The 25,915-nt window shown below is 36.4% G+C and overlaps 1 protein-coding gene across 21 annotated transcripts in view; it reads right to left on the minus strand.

The window, feature by feature from the left end:
- Positions 1–333: 333 nt before the first annotated feature.
- Positions 334–25,915, minus strand: part of DGKB (diacylglycerol kinase beta) — an 835,560-nt gene continuing 809,978 nt past the window's right edge. For 20 of the 21 annotated variants that reach the window (XM_057302827.2, XM_057302829.2, XM_057302824.2 and 17 more), the window contains one exon: positions 22,599–24,228. In XM_057302827.2, the coding sequence (XP_057158810.1) occupies positions 24,121–24,228 (108 nt within the window). In that variant the 3' untranslated portion in view covers positions 22,599–24,120. Of the gene's footprint in view, positions 398–22,598; positions 24,229–25,915 lie in introns of those variants that run through there. The other variant, XM_034963734.3, reaches the window with a different exon arrangement.

Raw genomic sequence — 25,915 nt, forward strand, 5'->3', positions numbered from 1 at the left:
GCAATAATCTACAGTTGGCACTGGCAAGGGGATTCTGAAAGAGGGGAAGAAACACTGAAGGAGGGAGGGTAAGCTTTGCTAAACTAACAGTTTTTACCTAGGCTAGATGAGGGTACACACACTGGTATAAAAAAGGGCGTTCGAGCAGGCAGAATTTAGTTACTTATGTCCCCCAGGAGAAGCTGCAGGTAAGTAGACATCTAAATTATGGATTGTGAAGGAGAGGAGCTGAGGAAGTTGAGAGACCTATAAAAGGATATAATAAAACTTCCTGTGAATCCATCACGACTATGAGTTCTTGAGGTTCTTGCTTTTCTTCACTGGTTACAGGAAATGAGAAGGAAATAACGAGATGATTGTGAGACGTTGGACAGAAATCTCACCCCTTTGCTCCTCCCTGAAATTTAAAGATAAGGAAGCAAGAGTGAAACAGGATATTTCCCAAAAGGCCTACTAGTAGGAAAAAGAAACAATCTCCTAAAATAAAATATTGAGGAAAAGTAGAATTTAAGCTGATGTTTTTGTTTGTGACAAGTCTAGTGGTAATGAAGGAGAGCTGGTATGTGTGCAATGTTTACGTGAAGGAAAAAGCCAAATTCCACAGAGCAAACATTGCATGGTGTCATATTTGCGGGTAATAATGGTCAGGCATGAGTAAGGGAGAGAAATGCAGCTTCAGAGCTTCCACTTGGGGTGTTGTGGCTCCTGCAGGACTGTCAAGCACTTACACCGGCACAGACATTAGCACAAGCAGATTGTCAAGCTTGCAAGACAGTCTTCAACCCTGTCACCTAGTGGGTGCAACAACACAATTGTATTTCACAACTCATCTTGGCCTCACTCTGTGTCATCCTACCTTCCCTCACATATTACAGGGTCCTGGTGATTCCCCCACCAAAAGGAGATATTGATTGGTTTCTGTGCTGATAGCAAATGTGATAAAGTGAGCCATCAATGGTAACAAAAAAATATGTCATTATATTTAAATTCTGGGTTGGTGGAGAAGGTCAAAGACTTAAACATATACCCATTTTCTTCTCTATCTGCCTCCAGCTTACATAAGTGACCAGAAAAAAGACCCTGTAAATCCACTGAAAACACACTAACAAGTGGCCCAGACACCACTGCAGAACAGAAGTAGATGGGGAGTGGCTGAGCAAGCACAGGCAGTGGTGTAAGAGGGAAGCGCACTTCCTGGCCATTTCCAGGCAAAACCAAAGGCTGAAGATGAGCCTTGGAGGTGGCTTTTGACTCTAGTTTAAAATCCATATTAAGTTGGTAAAGAAAAGCTAAAAGTGAGTTAGCATATTACAAAATATACATAAGGTATTTACTCTTTTAAGTGTTGAACTAAGCATCTCTATTTTATTGGTAAAATGGCTTCAAATCAGCTTTTAATAAATACATTTTTTGTTACCATAAAGTAAGAAAAGTATGCCCTTCTCTATCTAAAATCAAGTGATATTATGATACTAATCTTACTTTTTCAGATGATTGTGGCTAGACAACACTTTTGTTACCTGGCCATGGTGTTTCTAAACCAAAAAATCTTGAAAGAATCAGGAGCCTAACTTTTAAATTAACAAATAATATCTTAATAGTTAATATATGTGTGTGCATGATTAAGTTTTCTTTTTTCTTTCCTCTTAACAAAATATATCTTAGTATCACTTGTCCTTTGTTTTTTGTTTGTTTGTTTGTTTGTTTGTTTTTGCTTTTTTGAGACGCAGTCTTGCTCTGTCACCAGGCTGGAGTGCAGCAGTGCGATCTCGGCTCGCTACAACCTCCGCCTCCTGGGTTCAAGCGATTCCCCTGCCTCAGCCTCCTGATTAGCTGGGACTACAGGCGCGTGCCACCACGCCCGGCTAATTTTTTGTATTTTAGTAGAGACAGGGTTTCATTGTTTTGGCCAGGATAGTCTCAATCTTCCGACCTCGTGATCCGCCTGCCTCTGCATCGCAATGTGCTGGGATTACAGGCATGAGGCACGGCGCCTGGCCTAGTATCACTACTAAGTTCTTTTCCCCAGCCGACTTCTAAAACATTAGTTCTTTATTATTATTATTATTATTAATCACAATCATCAGTATGGCTTGCTAAAAGCAAGTGCTGGGCCCTATCTGCAAATATGATCTGATGTGTAGGTTGGCCATGGGCCCTAAGAATATGCATTTCTTGCAAATTCCCAGGTGATGCTAATGCTGCTAGTATGGGGCCCATGTTTTGAGAACCTCTGTTCTAAATAAAATTGAGGTGACTAATGGAAATTACTCTTATTGGCCACTATAATAGCTAATACACCTAAAGAAGTAATAAGTAACCATCTTAGTTTCTCCTCAGGATAAATAACTCAATCATATTTAATCTTCCAATTAATATCACTTTAATCAATTCTACTGCTCTTCCCTTAAATTCTCTGGGTAAAAGAAATTACCCTGAAAATATAAAAGTTAAAATTGGTCACCATATGTTAATAAGGGCCTAATAGTGAATTAATTGGAGGCAGCATTCCTCGGCTCTTGCAAATAACCCAATAACTTAAAAATATCCAAGTATCATATTAACTTTTTAGGTTAAAGTATAATATTGCTCGTGAAAGACCCCACCAGGCGACTTAGCTAATCCAGCACAAAATATATTGTTCAGATTTCCTGTTTTCTAAGTATGTATAGAGAGAGGTAGTCTATTTTTCTTTTAATGTTTTGTTTTGGTTTTTCCTCCAACTTTTATTTTAAGCTCCGGGGTCATGTGCAGGATGGGGAGGTTTGTGACACAGGTAAACTTGTGCCATGGTGGGCTGCTGCACAGATCAACCCATCACCTAGGTTCCAACCCATCATCACCCAGCATCCATTAGCTTCTTTGCCTGATACTCTCTCTTCCCCTGCTCACCCCCTGACAGACCGTAGTGTGTGCTGTTCCCCATCATGGGTCTGCATGTTCTCACAAGATTACGTTTTCTTCTGGTGTTACTGCTATTTTTCAGTTATTTCAATTATAGCTTCCAATTAACTAAAATGATTTGGGGTTTTGCATTTTACCTAAGACATATATTAAAATTATCTTAAAAAATTGCCAACTACTGTCAACCCCACTCCTCAATTATCCTCATTATCATCAGACATTGTTTATTCAGGGGAAGCAAAGTAATTCTAATATTTGCCTAATAAAACATAATTATGTAAATTGCCTCTAAAATTATTCATACTGTTATCTAAAACCAAATATTTTGGAAATAACCATTCTCTCACTCAGATTTGACTATACTTCTTTTGTTTAAAAAGTCTCAGGGTTTTTGTTTTTTTCTTTTTCTTTGCCAATTTGAGCTATTTTTGGAGATAGGAGTAGTTCTGCAGTAAATGGGTACTGTATTTCTAGCTTTACCATTAGTTAACTCTAAGAATGTGGCCAAAGACTTAAGTTGATACAGGCATAATTTTAAAAAGTATGTAGTAATGAGTTCTTCCAGCTCTAAATATTTTTTGATTCTAAAATGTGCAAATTAGAATTATGATAGAAATTAAACATATAATAATAGAAAAATAAGTAATACTTTTGTTCAGATTAAGATACCAGAGAGTGAGCATGCTATTCAGTATTTGAAATACACATCCTTCAAGATTTAGAAAAATAATAATTTAAAAAATTAAAATGAGGTTATATACTTTAAAATGTTAATATATTTAAAATATTTTCAAATTTGAAAAATAAAATTCCAACATTATTCTAAAGTAAAACAAATTCCCAGGAATTTCACTATAGCTACAAAATTAGATGCTATTATGCTTTGCAAAAAATATGTTAACTAGAAGCCAGTAGAAGACTGAGGTCTAGAAAGAAGTACAGATTTGATGTTATTGTTTTCTATTTTTAAATGTTATTTTCATTGCTCTTAAGTTGACAGGAGTTTTAAATTTAAGAGCATTGATAAACTAGGAGAATAACTAACACTCAGAATAAGATAAAAATAACTGTTCTTAAATTTATACATTTTATTGTTCTAAAATGTTAATAGTGTGTATTTGGCAGCAAAAATAAGTAATTTCAAATCAATGGATTATTTAGAAAGCTTCATTTATGCATTTATTAAGCAACAAACCATTTTGATCAAAGGGTCACCACTGACCTTTTAGTTGCATGAACAAAAGGGAACATCTCTTTTGGCCAATGTATTTTCTTATTCTATAAAAAGACAGGCCGGGCGCGGTGGCTCACGCCTGTGGTCCCAGCACTTTGGGAGGCCGAGGCGGGCGGATCACGAGGTCAGGAGATCAAGACCATCCCGGCTAACACGGTGAAACCCCGTCTCTACTAAAAATACAAAAAATTAGCCGGGCGTGGTAGCGGGCGCCTGTAGTCCCAGCTACTCGGGAGGCTGAGGCAGGAGAATGGCGTGAACCCGGGAGGCGGAGCTTGCAGTGAGCCGAGATCGCGCCACTGCACTCCAGCCTGGGCGACAGAGCGAGACTCCGTCTCAAAAAAAAAAAAAAAAAAAAAAAAAAAAAAAAAAAAAAAAGACAAAAGATATAAAGTAACAACCAAATGAACATTTATCAATAATACTTTTAAATTCCATTCATTAATATAAATTTTAATGCCTTATAATTAAAATATGTTACACATGACTGCAATCTCTTCCATTTCTCAATTAAGTTTACTTTGCCAAATTGTGTGGGGTGGCCTGTGTATGTGTGTGAAGAAATGAGTGTTAGACAAAACTTGTCTTGCTCTAGAAAAGCCTCTAAAAGGTAGACACCACAGATTGAGAACAAGAGAAAAAACCATATCTATGATATAACAACGTTAAAAGAAATGCCAGATATTTAGAACTACATCTGTTAAGGTGATCCAAAATATTACAAGCCAAAACCCAACTAATTCTTCATGGATATGCAAATAGAGCTCATGGCACGTAGTTTCTAGAGAGCACAGAAAAAGTTGCAAATATATATAAACATTTTGAAAATATTATTTAGCCCATCTGCAGCTTTTTATAGATTCTAAGTGCTTTAAACTCCTATTTTATCCATTATTCCTTACACCAATCCATTATAAGTCACAAATTTGTTTTATGACTGGATACAGTGAAACAAGCTTTGAATGCATTAACAAGTTCTCTAGTGAACAAGTACACATTAAAAGACATGCATTTTCTAACATAGTAAGGATAGAAGAGGGTAGTAAAGAAAATATGAGGGCAGAAGCCTTGGAATTCCTTGGAGAATTCTGAGTTGTGCTAGAAGGGTCTTCCAGGTCAGCTATTATCCAACAACGTTTTCTACCAATGTGTGGTCCATTCTTCACCACCACCCACCTAACTGAACTCTGGACTATGATTTTGATAAGATGTTGCTGGTATGTGTTTCTAATACTCTTGTCCTTTCCTAACTCATTCAAAGTAGATTATGCTAATACAAAGGGTTAAAGACACATTATCATATATGAACTTTGAAGCTAATTCACAAATATGTGAAAAATAAAAAATTCACTTTATTCAGTAATGAATAAAAAATAGTAATTCTTCGGTACATTTCAGTAGAATATTAGTAATTCTTTTATCAAATGATTTGTGATAACTTAAAATTAATTGTCATATCATTTATTCATTTCCTTAATTTTGTTGCATGCCCTCTGTGAACTAGGTTTTATGCTAATTATTGAGTAAAATAAAATGTAAATATAAGACAGTTTTCACTATGTTTATGAAGATTACTTTTCTCTGAGAGAGAGATTAATTTAAAAAATACGTAAGTGAGTTGGAAAAGTGCTAAATGCCATGAAGTTGGGATATACAATACTATGAGAATATATAGCAGGATTTTTTGAAGTTGAGATATATAATACTATGGGAATATGTAGTAGGATTTTTTGCAGGTTTTCTGTTGGTTATAACTCCAAACATGTTGTCTTTTGTACCTCCAGGGTTGGAAACCTGCAAACTACATTTCTTAGAAAACTTTGCCATTTGGCTTTTTTACTAATAGGAGGTACTCTAAGGAGGCTCAAAGCAAAAAAGAAGGCATTAAGACTTTGTTTTTCCTGCTGCCAGTTTGTGGCTGCCGGTGTAGTAATATCAGCAGACATGGTGACTATATGAGACTCCAGGTTCGTCCCAGCAGCATCAGGAGAGATTTAACACCAGTGAAAATCTGGGCTCCTAAGTTTCTGCTAACTGGTGACATTGTGATTCCAACAGCTGCAGTTGTACTGGTGGCATCTCTCACAGTTAGTTGAACAACAGCAAGCCCAGGGAAAGCTTTTATTAGAAAGGGCTGTTTTAGCTATCAGAAAGTACAGGCTACTTGCTCTGCCTGCAAGATACTGTTTTCTTCCCTTGTTATCAAAGCAAATAGGCTATGCAAAGAAGCCCTCTGTGGAGGTGTATTTTAGGGACTAAATGAACATCTATATGGCTGAAGACCAGAAAGCAAGGGGAAGGAGTGGTAAGAGAAAAGGCTGGAGAAGAAGGTAGGTGAATGAATATGCAGAGAATTCTAAGTACCTTCTGATAGCACAGATAAGCCAGAAAAGGATTTGATACCTACATATTTTCAGTTTTTCATTTCAAAATGTTAACTTTGAACTTTGCCATTAAAAGATTGCCACATAATATATGGGAAGTTTTGTTCTAGATTACTTGAAATGGAGTTCTCATTCTTTGGGACATAACAGGATTTTGTTTGTCCAGTTGATCTACATAATAATAACCATGATAGCAACAGAAACAATGGTCATAATACTGTGCATAATAGCCCCTGTTTTTGAGCACTTTCTCTGTAGCAGATACTGTTAGAAGCATTTAACATGTACGTGATAATTCTAACAGAATTAACCTTGGTGGAAAAGTCTAATTTGTTTTCACTTTATAAATGAAGAAACTGAACTATAGTGTTTCAAGTAACTCTCAAGAAGTCAAATTGCTAATATGGTATAATACTGTCCCATTCCCTATAATTTTAGCCTTGTGCTTTTCTGCTTTCTAACTACCTTCTTAAAAAAGAGGAACAAATATGTTTCTCATCGTTGATATTTTGACTAAAAATAAATTTTTCTTTTTCCTCTCTCAGTTATATAATGTTTTCAAGATATTTCATCCTGAATTTCATCTGTATACATGGTTAAATGTGGGATAAGTGGATTAAAAAAGAGGGGGCATTGTCTTTGCACAACTAAAAGTATGATACACATAAGGTTACTGTGATGGCTACAATGCCATACTAGCCAAATTCTCTTTTAGTTTCCTTAATTTTGGCACACAGAAAATCTAGCTTTTTCACTTCCTTGCAGTTAGGTTAGGGCCATGTGGATGGGGTCTGGTGTGACTTGTTCTGCTAATAGAAGGTGAGCAGATACGATGCAAGCCACTTACATGCCTGTTTGTAAAGGATCTCTGTGTTTATCCCCACTCTCCTTTTTTTCTGTAGTCACCTCAGAGGGCTTATGCTTAATTTGACAGCATCATATCATCCAATTCATGAGAAATTATAATGTGAGTGAGAAATAGACTTTTCTTTTTTGTTCGTGTTACCACTGAGATTTGTTTTTTTAAACGTATGACTTAATGTTAACTACCTTGGCCACTAGAAGACAGGCCAGCTGTGGTTGATTTAGAGTGTTCCGCACCTTCTTTGGGAAGGTCCATTCTAAGTACAACTGCTGGTACTCTGTTCTAGAATCACTCTGTGGTTGAGGCTGTAAAACTGGATCCTGGCACCTACTGCACTTGCAAGATCTCTTCTGTTTTCGCCTTTATTTCAGAAGAATTCCTGCTATTTCAGTGGCCTGAGAGATCTACTTATTGTTAATAGTATATTAATTTCTACTATGCTATCTTTAGCTTCCCATGGTATAATTTTGCCCTGAATCATATCTAAAATCACACTTTGGTGATCATAGCTTCAAACTCTGGAAGTACAGACCTTTATCTTATTAACTTAACAACGTGAGTTTCCATCCATATTTAATTCAGAGGAAGAAACAAGGGGGAAGTTGCAGCTGCTTAAAGACTGCTCAGATTTAGGGGACAATAAGAAGATATTGGAATATTAATATCTGAGATGAATAAATAGGGAGTTGACATTAGAAACAAGGGAGATTCTTTTGAGGAGAAGGCTGGTGTGCTTGTGTGTGTACCTAATATTATAAATGCTGGGAATGTAAAGATGAACAAGGATCTGTTGTTACCCTTGAGAAAGTTCAAATCTATTTAAGAATTAGATAGCTACATAAATTATTGCAGTACTGCAATAAAGCAGAGAGTTTACATGGTGAAATTAATAGATTCTAGATGGGGAAAGGGCTTCAGCATGATCATTGAGCTGATCTGTAAAAGAGAAATGGAAATTTGCATGGTGATCAGTATGGTTAACTAACAAAGATAGAAGTGTCTTGTAAGATGAAGTCTCTTGAGAATTATATTAGAGAATAGTTTGAGTATTAGAAGGTTGGAGTAGCAGGAGATCAAACTGTATAGGAAGCCATAGAGTTGATCATTAAAGGCCTCGTTCACTGGGTTAATACGTTTAGATTTTATAGTAGCTTATGGGAACCAGTGAAAGGTTTTGAACAGGTAAATGGCATGAAAATATTTTTCAGAAAAGTTTATTGTGTCATGTGGTAGAATCAATTGAAAGCAGAGATTATTGCAAGGAGGCTAGGTAATTTTTTAAAAAGTTCCAATGAAAGATAAGAACCAGAAATTAGACAATAGCAGTAGGAATAGAAGTAGAAGATGAATGAAAAGGTATGAAATAAATTGAATGGAAAGACTTGATGACTAGATATAAAGGAGTGGGTCATGCTTCTGCTGAGGTAGAAAATCAAATACAAAGAGGAAAGCAAATTGTCATGTGAGAATGTGGTTGAGTCACATTTTGAAGATGTTGAGTCTGTGATGCCTCTGGAACATCCAAGTAGAAATACAAGTAGGTTACTGGTCTGTACCTTACAAATGAGATCCCAGCTCTTGATAAAGATTTGAGTGTGGGTCAGTGGTTTCCCAAAGCGCCTTCCAAAGTTCTGACATTTGTTTTACTTTATTTTTTCCATCTTACACGTGTATGGACTTGTGTTAGTTTTTGCATAAAATTATTTTTTTCCCAAATGTTAGGTAAATCTTAGATTCCAGAAGAAACTAACTTTCCCTTCTGGCATATTGTTACCTACCCTACCCTGAAGCAGGGTAGTGAAAAGTATTCGAGGGAGTCAGGGCTGTATTCACTTCCTACTTTGAGCTGTGTGATCATGAGAAGATTATCATTAGCTCCAATAATAAAAAATAGCAACATTATATAATGTAAATAAATCACCTACCACACTGACTTTTTAATCCTTTTCATTTTATTATGTGGGAGTAGTGGTAAAAGCCCTGAGTAAAATAAGAGTCAATTAAATCAATTAGAAAACCTGAGTAAAATAAGGAAAGAGCAAAGGATGAAACAAACACTGCAAACCTAATAAACAAAAAATGTAACATGAAAGCCATTACTTCTGGTATAAAAATACTTGCATGTAAGCTTCCCAAGTATTAGTACAGGTTATGAAAGTTATAAATTATAATTCTTAGATTAGATAATGGTTTACAGAAATGGCCCAATAGTCATGCCAGTTAGAATATAATCCACATGAGGCCAGTGGACTTTGGCTGTTTTATTCTTGGATGCTTGTTTAGCTCATAGGCATTCAATAAACATGCCGTAAATTTATTAAAGGATTCAAGAGATACACACTTTTGGTACATCAGTGTTTCAGCACATTTAATTTCAGTATTTCAGTTGAAACAAGTCATGGCAATTGTGATTCTGAATATGATCCAATTTTGCAAATAAATTGGAGCTGGTAGGACAGTAGTGAGTCTTACCATTGTCAGGTAAACACATAGTTCAACTCCTGACTTTAGATCTGATATTTTCCAAGGAAAAATGTTTTCAAATAAAAGGTGATGAGAACTTAGATTTCATGGGTTAAATGAAATTTACAGAGGTATTTTTGTCTATTTGTCACAGCATTTTAAAATTAAGAGATGGTGTGTAAAAATATTAATTTGTCACTTTCCTTGAATAATAGGATAAATGGCAATGGCAGTCAAACTTTTTCATATAGCAACAATTTGCTTGTCCTGAGCACCTATGGCCAGCTATAAACAAAGTATGCATTCTCCAATTGCAATACAGTCCTCACTATCATCCAGTGCCCGCTTATGCAGTTTTACCCAGTGGAATTCACTCCTTCTGTTACTCTTTTGGCCTCTTGAGGCATTTGATTTGCAACTTTTCCTTTAAACTTTGATATTTAGATCTCCTTAAAAGAACAACAAGCCTAGGCCAGACATTTATACTGTCTTTGTCTGTGTTACCTCAAAAGTAGAGCCTGAGACAAGGACTTGGGAATTGCTAGTTTATTTGGAAGATAAAACTAGGAAGCTAATGTAAGAAATAGAGAAAAGTGAGACAGAGAGGAAAAACAAGTCAATAAAGGGTACATTAATGAGTGGGTTACTAATGTGGACAATTTGGGCTCAGTCTCACTGGGTGGATCATACCTTTGAATTGTCAGACCTAAAAGAATAGGGAGGCTGGGACATTTCTCAGTGGATTCCCATCTCCAGTTGGTTGGGGGTTGAGCCAGGGGATATCACTCTGCTGCACTTCTGAGTTGAGCCTAGGTATGCCTTAGCCTGCTTGCTTCCTTGTAGGAGAGTGTTCTCAGGCACAGGAGTGGTCAGTGAGTAGGGAACTTTCCACAGCTGCAGGTAAACTCAGCTGGGGTCTGAGAGTTATGGCCCTCTGACAACTGTTCATGTCATGGAATTGCAAATCATCAATTTTTTAAAGCTTTGCATGGGCAAAAACAATTATTTCTACCTTCTAATTTAAAATTTATTTTTTCAATTATTGTAAATCTACTTGAATTGGAATGTAGGGTGAATAATGCCATTAAGGGAATGTTAACTAATTAATTAATTTATTTATTGAGGCAGAGTCTCACTCTGTTGCCCAGGCTGGAGTGCTGTGGTGCGATCTTGGCTCATGGCAATCTCTGCCTCCTGGGTTCAAATGATTCTTGCTCCTCAGCCTTCCTGACCTCAAGTGATCCACCCACCTAGGCCTCCCAAAGTGCTGGGATTACAGGTATGAGCCACCGTGCCCAGCCTGGGAACATTATTTTACATAACTGCAATTCTGGAACATTCCTTAGGGTCTGATAATATACAAACTTTATGCCAATATTCCATTGTACCAAGCTGTACTCAAAAGACCATTGAATAGATCAGTTAATTTCTTCCATATATATGGATAGCAATAGAATCTCTAATAGTTAGAACTAACTCAGTTACAAGAGTGAAGGTCCTGGAATAGGAAAAATCTCAAGAACACGCCAAGCTTTCATTTCTCTGGCAACCTATTCTGATGTATGAACAAGACAAGAAATCTAGAACGTTTTTATACTGTAAAATATTTGCAAAGAACTTTAATTTTTCCCTCTAAACACCTAGTAATTTACACATAAACTAGTTTACATTCATTAGCGTTTGTCAGTACACTTTTCTTCTGAAGCTTCAAACTGGAATATCAATCCAAATGCAAAAGTAGGACTCTGACCCAGCTTGCAAGGGCGCCTTCATTAGCAGCTCTGTTCGGTTATTGCTCCCGCTGAAGCTGAACTTGTGAAATGAATGTACCAGAAAATGTGGAGCAGACATAACATAAACAATTTAACTTAAGAGGAGCACTCTAACGCTCTCATTTGCAGCCATCTGTATTATTTTCTTATACCTACAGACAAAAGAAAGTGCCTTAATTGTCCTGAGAAAGGGGGAATACACATTATATTGCAAATTTCCCAATACTTAAACCCAGAATTAAATAAATCACCTGGAAAAATAAATGGAGATAGCTGTCTTCAGTGAAGTAGGTGTCATTACAACAGATGCTTTTACTTTTTCATTTTTTCCCTGTTAGAATGACATCAATAAAAAGCTATGAACCAAACAATAAAATCTTTCTCTCTCTCTCACCAATTTATCTATATTAGAATCAAAGGTAAGAACATATATGTACTGGGTTCTAGCAATCCAAATGCAGTAAGTGAGGATTAAACTATCCAAACATTTTAAGGATTAAGTGAGATGATATTTATTTTAAAGAGCATCAGTGTGTAGTCTGCTTGCCATAGCAGCAGTTCTGAACAGGAGCTCCTACTTTAATATCTCCCTATCATAGTTTCCAATTGCTACTGTAACAAATTACCACTAATTTTATAGCTTAAATAATACAAATTTATTATTTTATGGCATTTCTGGTCAGAAGTCCAAAATGAGTGTCATTGAGTTAAAATCAAAGTGTTGACAAGGCAGCATTTCTTTTTTAGGTTCTAGGAGAAAATCTGATTCTTTATCATTTGCAGCTTCTAAAGGCCTACTGCATTCCTTGGTTTGTGGTCTCTTTCACCATCTTCAAAGCCAGCAGTGTAGCATCTTCAAATCTCTCTCCGACACTGAGCTCCCCTTCTGCTTCCCTCTTTCACTTTAAAGGATCCTTGGCATTACAGTAGGCCCACCTGGATAATCCAGGATAATCTCTTTATTTTGAAGTCACATGATTTGCATCCTTAATCCTTTGCAACGTAAATTACCTATTGCCATGTACTATGGCATATTCACAGATTCTGAAGGTTGGGATGTGGACATCTTTTGGGGTCCATTATTCTGCCTACCACCTTTCAGCATTGCTTGGAGAATCAAAGACAGCTATCCATGACTCTCCACCCCACTAGCATGCAGATCCTAAACTGGCCCAGGGATTGCCACTGTGAGTTACAGTGAGTAACTGGTTATTGAATCAGCTGAAAAGTTAGAAATGTTTGGCTGTTGCATCAGGAAAGTGGCACGAGGTAAAAAGGACATCAGGATGAAGTGTAGGTTTCTTTGGACAAAGTTTATAAAGAATAATAAAAATACTTCTTTTATAATGCTGACATAAATTTATTATGCTTTCCCCAGTATAGATGGTTTATGTTTTTTCTTTTTATATCTGAAACAAGTAACATATTTTATTGCAACCCAGAAGTTTTTTTTGGCAGCTGTCAGTTATTCATTAAAAAATGATTGGATATGTAATATGAGATTGCCTGAGGGGAATAATAGTGAATAGGACCCAGGGCTGGCTTTCAAGTGACTCACCAGTTCAATAAAAGAATAAAACAAGTGATCATTTAAAATACAGAATAAGAAGAACTTTAGTATGGGTATCTGGAGGTCTTAAGGGAGTGCAAAAGAGACTCGCTAGAAACAGTCAACATAATCTCTGCTGGCTCACAGTGGTTCCAGACATTCTTCCAAAGAAAGTGAACCAGTCTTTGAGGAAGGGGATGTGGCAGTGAGTATAAAACTTGTGAAAGTGCACAATCATGAAAGAACATGGGTGAAATGCAAGTGAAACAGCATCACTGTAGCTAAGTACATGGGGATAAAAGGGGAGCAGGCACAGGAAAGGTTGACAAGGTCCAGCTCATGACATTCTTGCTTACTTGAGGACGCTGGACTTTTCTCATATAAAAAATGGTGATCTAATAAGGGAGATTACCTATTTGTAAAAAAATACAATTGGCATTGTAGAAGAAGAATGATAGTAGGGATAAAGAAGACTTTATGCTGCTGATAGAACTATTATGACTATGACTATGACGACTGTCACTAAAGATATGACTTGAATGCTTGCCAGTAGAAAATAATTTTGAAAATTATATCCATTTAATCCTCACAACAACTCTCAAACAGGTGCTGTACTTATCCTTATTTGAACAGATGAGAAAACTATAGTTGAGAGAGATTTAGTAACTTTCCCTGGACACACGTTCTGTAAAAATGAGCAGCTGGGGTACAGGTTTACACGGCTGTCCCCAGGACCCTCTTACAGCCCCCACACGCTGACTTACCTTGAAGTCCTCAAGCTGAAGCTACCAGTTCCCTCATTTGCATAGGTCCTTTCCCAAACTTGATGAATTCAAGTAGGGAGCAAGAACCCAGTCAGTCACATGGCAGAGTCACAGACTGCTGCCCCACTATGGGGGCCACCATATCCACCAGGATCATATCCACCAGGATCATATCCACCAGACAATATCCACCATATCCACCAGCCACTATATCCACCAGACAATACTCTGAATAGCCTAGATGAGCATCTGCACCAGTCTTGACTCCAAGAAGGAAGATCACAAAGAGATAGTACTATAACCTGTGCTCACTGGGCATTTTGACCCCAGCCACCTATTCTCCTGGCCCTGTGAAAACCTGAATGAGCTGGACCATGACCAGCAAGGTTAAAGGTCCAGAATTCTCTTAGGCACCACCTGGGCAAGACACTGTAAAGGAATTACTGTTGTGACATTAGCAACAGAAATTAGGAAGCCAAAATAAATTTCTAAACTATCAATTTAAAATCTTTTTAGCCATTCTAGAGAAAAGATTGAGTTATATTTACATCTTCTCAGTAGAAGAATATTATAAAATTGTTGTCTACAAAGAGAGGATCAAAGGGGATGCAGCCAAAAATGCAGGAAAAAATAGGGAAATGAGTCAGGCATTAGTTTTTTTTCTAAATATCTATTTTGCCTTGTAATTTTATATTCCTTTTCTTAGTGAGATCTCACTAAATGTGGGAGCTTCCGGACCCACAAAAATTGGATCCACCCCTGCCTACAGCTATAATTTATTGCAGGAAATGATGAAGGTCTGAACAAAGGCCTCCACCAATGGAGGTGGCGAAAAGGAATGGACTTGACAAATATTAGGGTGATAGGTAGACTGGATGAGACTCACAGGAATGGCAATCTAGAAGAACGAGTGGTTGAGGATTTTCCTGGGATTCTAACTTAAAAAACTAGGTAGGTACTGACTGGTGAAATTCACTGGGAAAGTTACACAGGTGGTAGGACAGGTTAATGTTGGGAGGTGAGATGAATTTCATTTGGAAGATTTTGATTTAATATGCCTGTGAGATATTTAAGTAAAGCTGTAGGAATAGCCAGTAAAATTATCAGCTGAGTTCAGAAAATGTTGGATTGGAGATATAAATTTGGAAGTCCTAGGCATATAGGTATATTCAAATCCATGGATAAGGAAATGTATATATAATTTTGAAAAAAGAGAGAGGGTTGAAAAAAGGACTATTAAAGTGATAGGTCAATGAGCCAGGGCTAAAATCTGAAGTATTCAATAGCCTACGTCAGTAGTCCCCAGTCTTTTTAGCACCAGGGACAGCTTTTGTGGAAGACAATTTTTTCCATGAATCGGGGGGTGGGGGATGGTAGGGTGGGAGCAGTGTGTAGTTTCCGAATGAAACTATTCTGCCTCAGATCATCAGACATTAGATTCTCATAAGGAATGTGCAACCTACATCCCTCCCATGTGCAGCTCACAACAGGGTTTGCACTCCTGTGAGAATCTAATGCCACCACTGATCTGACAGGAGGTGGAGCTCAGGCAGTAATGCTTGCTTGCCCGCTGCTCACCTCCTGCTGTTGAGCTTGGATCCTAATAGGCCGTGGACTGATGCCGATCCATGGCCCCAGGGTTGGGGACCCCTGGCCTACATAACAATATAAATGAATTTATGAATCAAAAGTGTTTTTATTTTTTTATTCTCAAAAGAAAATTATCTATTCATCTATCCTTCTATCCATTGATCTGTTTCTCAAATGATATACATTTTATCATTTGAGTGCAAGTAATCCATCAAATCATTGTAATGATTTTAAAATTACTTGTTACAATACAAAAGTTGCTGACGTGATCTTTTATTTGATGTGGTTATTGCCAGATGAGTACCACTTGCCTCTGAGCTGTGTTTTGACATTAAGAAACATCACCAACAACTTCTCTATTAAATTGATAGTCATTAGGTTATTCTGAGTTTCAGTAATGTCCTTTTAACATCAGTGATATTGTTCATGGTCTTGAATCTTCTTGTGGCAATTGCTGTATTAGTAACAATTGAATCAATTTTTTCTACTCATACTATGAGATGAGAATTTTATTGTTTAATATTTCTATTACAAGTTAAGTAATAAATATAGTTTATTATCATGTTACATTTAACCTAATCTTTCAGGCCAGGTGAAAGATGGGTGTATCGTGGTGATTATGAAAAGACGATCTGTTGTTGCTTTTCTGGGCTCCATTACTGACTCTGTCAGAGAAGGGTTTTTCTTTTTTTAGTTTTAATTTTTTAATTGACCAAGAATAATTGTACATATTCATGGGGTACATAGTGATGTTTTGATACATATAATGTATAGTGATCAGATCAGTGTAATTAGCATATCCATCATCTCAAACATTTATTTATTTGTGTAGGAAATATTTAATATCCTCTTTTGAGCTATCTGAATGTGCATAATATATCATTGTTAGCTATAGTCATCCTACAGTGGTATAGAACACTGGAACTTATTCCCTTTATCTAGCTGTAATTTTGTATCCTTTAACAAACCTCTCCTTCTATCTCTCCCTTCCCAGCATCTAGTATCCTCTGTTCTACTTTTTACTTCCATGAGATTAACTAGAAGTTCTAAATGATATCTGTGGACCTCAGTTTTCTCATGTGTGAAATGCAAATGGTGTTGATAATTATAGAACTCGAGTGAGTTCATTTATGTGTAGAATCATGCCTGGAACAAAGCAAGCACTATATAAACATCGGCTTCTACTTTTATTACTAAAATTAACATTGTCAATGCCTGTGATGAGTGAGGTTTTGGTGGGTTTCAACAAACTTGTCCACTGAAGTGGAGGGGTAATTCGTCAGGATAGTACAATATAGGATACCTATGAGGGGCCACCCCTGATTCCATACTGCTCCATTGGCCTTCTCTATCCACTGCAGCCTCCTTTTTGTAGCTCAATGGCCCTGCTTATGCCACAGTGGCCTCTCCTTACTGCCTGCCCTCCTACTTTTCCAGCCTCTCCTCTGGTTTCGCACAGCCTAAAGTCCACGAAGTCCATGGATTCTGCAGTTTCTACCAGAGCACTTGAGAGGGCAACTATGGAGAAATGCTGGCTGGCAGGGTGAAGCCTGCTGATGCCCTTGCTGGTGTCTGACCAGGGGCAAATAAGAAAGACACCAGTGTGTGGGAGCCATGGAGGTGTAATGGGCTATAGACAGGGCCTTCCAGGCCTGGGTGTGTGGTATAGCAGGAACAAGGGGAGCTTTCTGGATCCCTGCTGGGTGGGTTAGTGGGAGGAAAGACTGGCAAAAGCAATACCAATGATGTGGGGCTTTTGGGATCTGACAGGCCTGAGCACCAATCAACTATTATAGGTCCTGGTGTTTTCCAAAGAGAGGTGAGTCTAAGGAATGTCAGAGGTAAGATGCACACTCACTGCAGATTTTGAGTGTTGACAATGAAATTTGGATAAAACTAATTTGGGTTTGAAGGATGACGTGTGGGGTGGAGGGAGAAGCACAGAGAAGAATATGAATACAAATTTAATGGAGACTTCAAGAAAGGCATGCCTTTGGACAGTGGCCATGGATTCTGGTGATGTGTCTCATGATGATGATATATTATTTTAATTCTCAAAATGCTATGAAGTTGTACAACTGTAGAATTCTCTTGGTGGTCTAATAACATTTGCTCAGATTTAGAGATTGTAGGAGGTTATTGTGACATATATGCCTATGTCCAGATCATTTTGTGAGGGAATTAGTTTAGGGAGAGTCTAATGCTACATACATAACCTGAACATACAATGACAAGTTATTTTGAACCTGAAGTTGACTACTAGTTTTCTAACAGATAAACACCAACCATTTGTCAACTGTTTTTACAGAACAGAATAAGATCTTCTGCACTATGGATTTTTATTGTCCTGCTATACCACACGCTCAGGCCTGGCATATTAACGTCTACATGCCAGAACTGCTCTAAATTATTTGACGTATTAATTTATTTAATTTTCAATACATATTTCAACTTCACAGTTGAGAAAACTGAGGCTCAGGGATCTTAAATGACTTGACTGAGGTCACACAGCAAGTGAGCAGCAGATCCAAGAGTTGTACTCAGGTCTGGCACCAGAGCCCTCATGCTGAAACATGTCAGTATGCTGCCCTCAACTGCGAAGCTGAGAAGGCACTGGGAGATGCACCATGGGGTGGTCTTCGACCTTTTCACACAGTGTTGAAAGAAAGTTTTGTGAGACTGTAAAGTCCCATCTCTTTTTGAGTTGAGTGGCAAAAAAGATGTAGAAGCACTACGTGCTACTTGAAGGTGGAAGATCTTAAAAATGCAGCTACAGTAGAAAAAATATACATACTAGGCAATCTTCTTCTTTTTTTTTTTTTTTTTTTTTTTGAGTCAGAGTCTCACTCTGTCACTCAGGCTGGAGTGCAGTGGTATGATCTCGGCTCACTGCAACCTCTGCCTCCCAGGTTCAGACGATTCTTGTGCCTCAGCCTCTTGAGTAGCTGGGACTATAGGCACGTGCCACCACACCTGGCTGATTTTTCGTATTTTTAGTAGAGACAGGGTTTCACCATGTTGGCCAGGCTGGTCTCAAACTCGTGACCTTGTGATCTGCCTGCCTCGGCCTCTCAAAGTGCTGGGATTACAGGCGTGAGCCACCGCGCTTGGCCAACAGTGGGCAGTCTTTCAGCTCAAACATGGTTTCTAATTTTTCAACCAATATATTATCAAGTCCTTGGTAATTTAAGGATTATTATTACCAATACTATTTTAAACAGAAATGTTTTTCTGAGATCAACTGACTTCAAGGAATGAATGTTTGGATACAAATATGGAGTAAAAGAGAGAGAGCTTTTTGGACCTGCTAGTGACTCTGCCACCAGTTGTAATTTGTTGGAAAGAGTTAATATTCTATTATAATTTTTTAACATATTATTTTATATGTATTTTTCATACTTAATAATTTTTTTAAAAACTTAGCATCAACATTTTACAATTAGTGTTCTCTAGTTAGTTTCATGAGCTTCAGAGAGTTTATGAAGTCACTTACATTCACAGAATATAATCTAATCAAACTCCCTGGAAATGTAGAATGGGCAGATATTGCTTTCAGAGTTTTCAAGCCAAAATACCTGGGAATTTTTTTTTCATTTTTTTTCTCTTTCAGAATGTAAAATTAATTTTCTAATCTGGGGGGTTTGCGTTATTCTTTCTCCTTCCCTCTCTTACTTGCTTCCTTGCCTCTTTCTTGTACTTTCTTCTTCTCTTGTTCCTTGTTTAGCTAATAATTTTAAGTATAAGCATTATCCAAATCATTCATCTGTAAATTCCCTTTTTTATGAGATGAGTCAGTGAAGAATTTAGGACTTGTTTTCTGTTTCCCTGCTCCCATTCGCCTTCTCTTATTATGAATTTCCTTAATTTGACTTCTTTCCTCATGTAAAGTTTTAGCTTTTCAAAAAGTCACTTGCAGATTTACTTTCTCTAAAGGCCTTTTCAAATTTATTCACCAAATCATCTTTTCCTCCTTTGAATATGTCGTATCATATTTTACTTACCTCATTCTTCCCTTATCCAATTGTGTAATAAGGTCATCTGTTTACTTAATTCTTCTAAAAGATTCAAAGGTGTTTAGAGAAGAAATTGTTTCCTTAAACATCTTTTAATTGCTGCAGCCCCTTTGCATAATATGTTTAACCTAGTCAATGCCCAAGAGATATTTGTTGAAGTCTGTCACACAAAATAAAGTAAGAAATTGGTTTCATCCAGAAAATTCAACTCGAGTTCCCACAGTTACATCATTCAGGTTGTTGGCTTACTTGGAATCTAAAATTGCTGGAATAATATGCACAGCAGCAACTTGGGGCCCAAAGCACCACAAATAGGAATAATTTGGTTCTTAATTGCCTATAATTCAGCCCCTAATTACTCCCTGACAAAAGGTAGGGTGTCTGGCCTCATATCCCTAGTGGATATATTCACTGGGGTAGATGGATTGTTGAGCTGCTGGAGGAGTTCATTTAAGAGACAAAATCTGTCCAAAATGGCAGTAAGAAATGACACTGAACTGAGTGGTTACCATTTTTATTTCAAAAAACAGGATATTGTATATATCATTTCTGAGAAAATAATTAAGGTACTATAATTGAGTTCCATGTTTTTAAACACAATAAGGTTATACAGAATCTCCCAAATGTGAGTTTACTCAAACTTTATTTAAATATAGCAGAATTTAATTGGGAGTTTTAAGTGGTGATTTCTGCCTCTCACAAAATAAAAGCTCTTTTACAGGGTTTTATTTATTTATTTTCTTAAAGTTTACAGCTTTAATATATGTTACAAGGGTTTAATCTTTTAATAGAGATATTATTCAGTTATTTGAAAAATAACGGAGCACATGATTCAATATTATTCAATTATTATTTAATTGTTCAGTATTGAATAATCCTTTGGGGGTTATATGTGCCATGAAAAGTACATTTTCCTTTTTTTTTTTTTTTTTTTTTGAGACAGAGTCTGGCTCTGTCACCCAGGCTGGAGTGCAGTGGTGTGATCTCGGCTCACTGCAACCGCAGCCTCCCGAGTTCAAGCAATTCTTCTGCCTCAGCCTCCCGAGTAGCTGGGATTACAGGCATGCGCCATCATGCCTGGCTAATTTTTGTATTTTTAGTAGAGACGAGGTTTCACCATATTGGCCAGGCTGGTCTTGAACTCCTGACCTTGTGATCTGCCTGCCTCTGTCTCCCAAAGTGCTGGGATTACAGGCGTAAGCCATTGTGCCTGGCCACATTTTCCTTTTTATAACCAATGAACAACAAACTAACGTTGACACAAAAAGGAAAAGAATGATCTCAAAATCTTGTCTCATTCAAGAATACAGTGTGAGATTCAAGGAGAATACAGTGTGAGATTCAAAACATATTCTTCCCTGAAAAATTGCAACTACTTCCCATATGCCTAAAAAACGAAAACAAAATAAAATGTGGAAACACGTATGTGATTCATTAGCCTTCACTGGATTTAAATTTCTGTCTGCAGTAGACTAGGCTAAACATCTGAGCCTTTTGTTTTATTCTGGCTATGATCACATGAACCTGTTTTAAATAAAATAAAAACTTTTAAAATGTTAATTTTTAAACTTCCTACAAGATATCTCGTTCCACCACAATAAATTGACCACCATTTTCACATGAAATACATGGTGTACACAAGGAAGTGGAAAAAATAAATTTACGTCTTTTAAACTTTCTGGTTCTATGTAGATACCTCCCTTCCTATTTCTTAGAAGCGTGGATATCAAGGTTTACTCTGAAATGTCTCTCTGGAATCTCATCGACTCAGTGCCTAGCAATGTTTAGCAGAGTGCATGTCTCTTTTCCCTCTTTGTTTCTGACTGCTGTTAAGTCCAGCATTAATTTACATTTAAGAGTTTCATCCACTTAAAACTTTATGTCTCCTATATTAAAAGAGGGCGACTCAATAGCTGAAAATTTATCTGCACACATAGAAGTTTCCATCTTGTAAAGCTAACATTCATCATTCAATATTTTAATATACTATAGAATTTTCCTTAAACTATATATTTTTCATATGAAGCTGTCATAAAACTGATGAGAATATCTTCTCTGATTTCAAACCCATCATCAAGTTACGTTTTTAGAAACTACTTTCCAAACCCCAGGGGCAGTATACTTGAAGGGGCAAGTATATCAGTGTATTTAGAAAATGAGTTGAGAAAAGTCAAATTGGATTCATATTTGAACATTTATTATGGGTACCAAAGAATCCATCTGACTGAAAATGTAACCACTATTAGCACTAATTGTAGTTATACAGCTACACTGAAGTGAAGCTGCATCCCATTATTTCAATTATTGAAATCTTATAAGCAGGTTGTTTAATTTGTCTCATCCCACTGTCTATCCAACAGCTTTCTACTGCACAGATTGTTAAGAATGATTCACAAACTGTTGCTGCCTTCAAACTATATACTATAAAAGGTAGCCAAGACATAATTGTATGTTGTAGCGAACATAAAATAATTTGTGGCTTCAAAATATGTTTTTGACACAAAGCCTGCCTGCCCATTGTAGAAAATTTTGTCAATTCATGTGAAAATATTTATTACCTGCAACCATAGATACAAAAAAATCAATGTGTGTGTTACGTAACATTATGTCAGTAATGTACTTGTTACTGTTTTGAGATTTCTTTTGGTCTGGATTACTCTTCTGCCAAACAACTTTTTTATTTTTTATTATACCAGGGCAAGTGATTGCTGTACTAAATTTGCAATTGTAATCATAATTTTCCTGGGAATGCTAAATTATGTCTTAATTTTATTCAAAAGCTTTTATTTTTAAAGTAATTAAGCTTATTGTTGATGGATATTTACCGTCCAATGTTCCAGGAACACTAAAAGAATACACTTTGTACGTAATCTTCCATTATAGCACATTGCTTGAGAGCAGCTATTTGATATAACAGCATTCAGTTGAGTTTTCAAACCAAAGAACTAAAATTATAGCAATTTCACTTGAAATCCATAAATCCATGCACAGGATTGTGTTCAACAGAATCACTAAATGCTATTTGTTATTCAAAGATGAATGAATCAATAACAAAATAGAACTGATAAATCATTAGCACTTTAATGCAGAGTGGAGAGAAACTAATAAATCATGCAGTTCAGGCACTCGTTTTCCTTATGGCATGTTTGAAAACATAAAACATGCAATGATGAGATGCAGGTCAATATGAATGAACAATATTACAAGACTGCTCAGAAGCATTTCATTTTACATCATAGGCTTAATGAAACACTAAAAGAAAAGTAAAGTACTGTTCCGTGATTTCTTTAAACAATCAGAGACTCCAACTATGCCATGAACACCTTCAACAGTGATCTAGGCTGTTGTTTCCAAATAAACATTTGAAATGTCATAAAGATGGGAGTGGAGTAGGTGAGGAGGAGGGAGCTAATTGCATGCATGATTCGCTTCCAAGAGCTCAGTATTATTACAGGTACCCATTTATACTAGAAATAAACTGATACAATCATTTACTTCCTTCAAGTGTACTTAACTGATCCATGAAAAATTACACCTATATTTATAAATGACTGAAAAAAGCAAGAAATCATCTATTGAGCTTTGATTGTGTTGTCTGGCTTATTGTCTGTCTGTGAAAGGTGAGAATTTTAATCATAATTAATGGGCAACTCACTCTCTTTCCAGCATTTTAGTCATCACAAAATTAATCACAGGAACCATAAATTTGCTCCACAATGCTTAATTAATTATGCATTAACCCATTTCTCTCAAGCATCGTTTTCTGAATCTTTGGTGGGAAACACATTGATTAGGCACATAGTTTAAAACATCTATTTCGTTATTGGTGTGGTTATGAATTCTCTCCTAGATTCTCATGCAGAAAGGAACAAGGCTTGCCATATTACCACACTTGACTGTCAAGTAACATGTTTTCACTTATTTCTGGAATTAAAAAGAAAACTAAGCAAAATAAAAACCACGTTCTATTTTTCAGCATGAGAAAACCTTCTGCCTGATATTTTTATTTCCACTCAGAAGAGTTAAGATGTTGAAGAAAAACTATGTATATATAGCAAGGTATTGTAGTCAACTATTTAATAAAATCTTCGAATTAAAAGTTTCTCCTCAAGTCATAGGTCACTGATACACTGATTCTAAAAGGGAAACATATAGCAATCTGCAATTATGATCATTGTAGCGTTACTGATTAGTGCTTCGTAATAATTGGAATCACACTGAGAATCACGTTTCCCGTGGTATTTCCTTTTTCATGTTTCACGGGTTTTTCTCACAGGTTAGTAAATGGAAATTGGGGAAGAGTTGGGTGGGAGATGTAAAAATCTATGGGAATGCATGCAACAAAAATATGCAGTATCACTTCAGGTAAACTTCTGCTTTCTTCATGCAAAGATGCCTATAAAAACTGAGACAATAAATTTTCTAATAGCTGAATTTTACATTAGCTTAGTAACAAAAACTGTTAAACCACTTCCATGATTTTGCATGAGCAGGAGACTTGAAATGGTTCAAAGATTTCCAGCATATGTGTTCCATGGCCCAATTATGTTAATTCAATTTCTAAGAATGAAACAATACAGGATTATTCCTTGCTTCGGTTTCTTGTCCTTTTGACGAGGGAGCAGAATAAACCGGTTTTTGGAGGCGGGCCCATCAGCATTGGGGCTTGGTTCTTGTGTGTAATTTTTATCTAGAAAAAAAGAGAGAGAAAGAGAGAGAGAGAGAGAGTAGAGTAATCTCCAGATACAATACCAATTTGTGAGACTCTCTGTTAAGGTTAATAATATTTCATGAGTGACTGAAACACCGCAAGTGTAAAATGTAATTTCAGAGTTTCTATTATTTCAAAAATATTTTTAAGGGAGATAGGGATATGTACTTAAATAATATGCCAGTGCTCAGGATAATAATTTTAAAAATTATCTGAAGTTGCATTTTAAATAGTATGTTACCTCTAACCTCACTTGTAGCAATATTCCAGAACTGCTTGCTTAGGTTACATGATTATCCAGTATTATTTCTTGACCATTAGTTACGTATTATTTATTGAAGTCAGGAAAGAAGGCACCATTATAGTTTCCAGAGTCCTAGTTGCAGCCCAATATCAAGATGTACTTGGTATCAAGGCAAGCCTTATTTATCTTGCTAATCAGATTGTTTCTCTCTTTCAACATGAACTGCAAGGCTTAATTTCAAAACAGTCATTAGAAATGAAAGTTAAAAGTTAACATGCATAAAAGGTCAGAAATGATGAACTAGCTTTCTAATTTGTTAATTAATTGGTAATATAATAGAATCAAATATTGAAAAGCCTGCTTAAAACACTTTGAGAGACTGTTCTAAAGCTACTCGTTTTGATTTCTTTGATATAAAACTACGAATCACCTTAAATGAGACAACCTTAAAGTAGATTACGTCTGCAATTTTCTCTAATTCGACTCTAAATTAGAGAAGACATTTTATGAATATATGCTATGCTCAAAGCTAATTGAAAGCAATTATCAAAGTGGCATTTTGTCTGTGACTTTAAGATACATTGTAAGATAATAAATGATTCTCATTATGTAATAAAAAGGTCACATCTTGCCTTTGGGCTAGTGACGCTAAGAGTTTTTCAAAAGCAATCTGAGACATTTTCTTTAGCGAACTCCGACTAATACAAGAACCATCGCTTATTAAATATCAGTTGTCACCTGCACAGCATTCGCATTAGAGATGAGTATTTCTTTCAAAAAGAAACACCACCTCATTAAAAGCTGCAAAAAATATATCTCTTAAAGTGCATACCTGACATTTTCAAGTTAAAATGAATAGCCTTCACTTGTCATTCACTAATAGCAATGAAACAAAAAAATGTATATCACGTGGACAGGATCATTAAAATCTGCAGTGGGGCTTTTGGGAAATGGAAATTTACTTCACCGTCTAGAAAGACAGAAGTATGTGAAAAACCTTGAAAGAATGAACAACTTTATTTAAGTCTGCTGGAATCAGGTTATTCTGGAAGGATTCAGTGTTCTCTTCCCTGCAAAAATAAATTGCACCTGTAAAAGGCCACTAAGGCTAACCCAGCCTCAAACTCTATGGATATCTGACTTCATCTTATTTTTGTTATCTTATGAAGTAGGGAATTGATAGTTAGATAGTTAAGACACCAGAATGCACTTAACTATGTAGATTGAAAATGATCTATATCAGATTTTCTCTCAATAAGTCAGCATTAGATTATACTGTACCTTATGTCATTGAGTTTTAAACTCCTCCGAGATTCTAGCTGTAGACAGGATCTAATAATGCATCATTCATCATTTATTCATTTCACAAAATTTGTTCAGCCCCTACTATGCTTCAGATACTGTATCAGGAACTTTGAATAA

This window comes from Pan paniscus, chromosome 6 (genome assembly GCF_029289425.2).
Source record: "Pan paniscus chromosome 6, NHGRI_mPanPan1-v2.0_pri, whole genome shotgun sequence".
Lineage (NCBI taxonomy): Eukaryota > Metazoa > Chordata > Mammalia > Primates > Hominidae > Pan > Pan paniscus.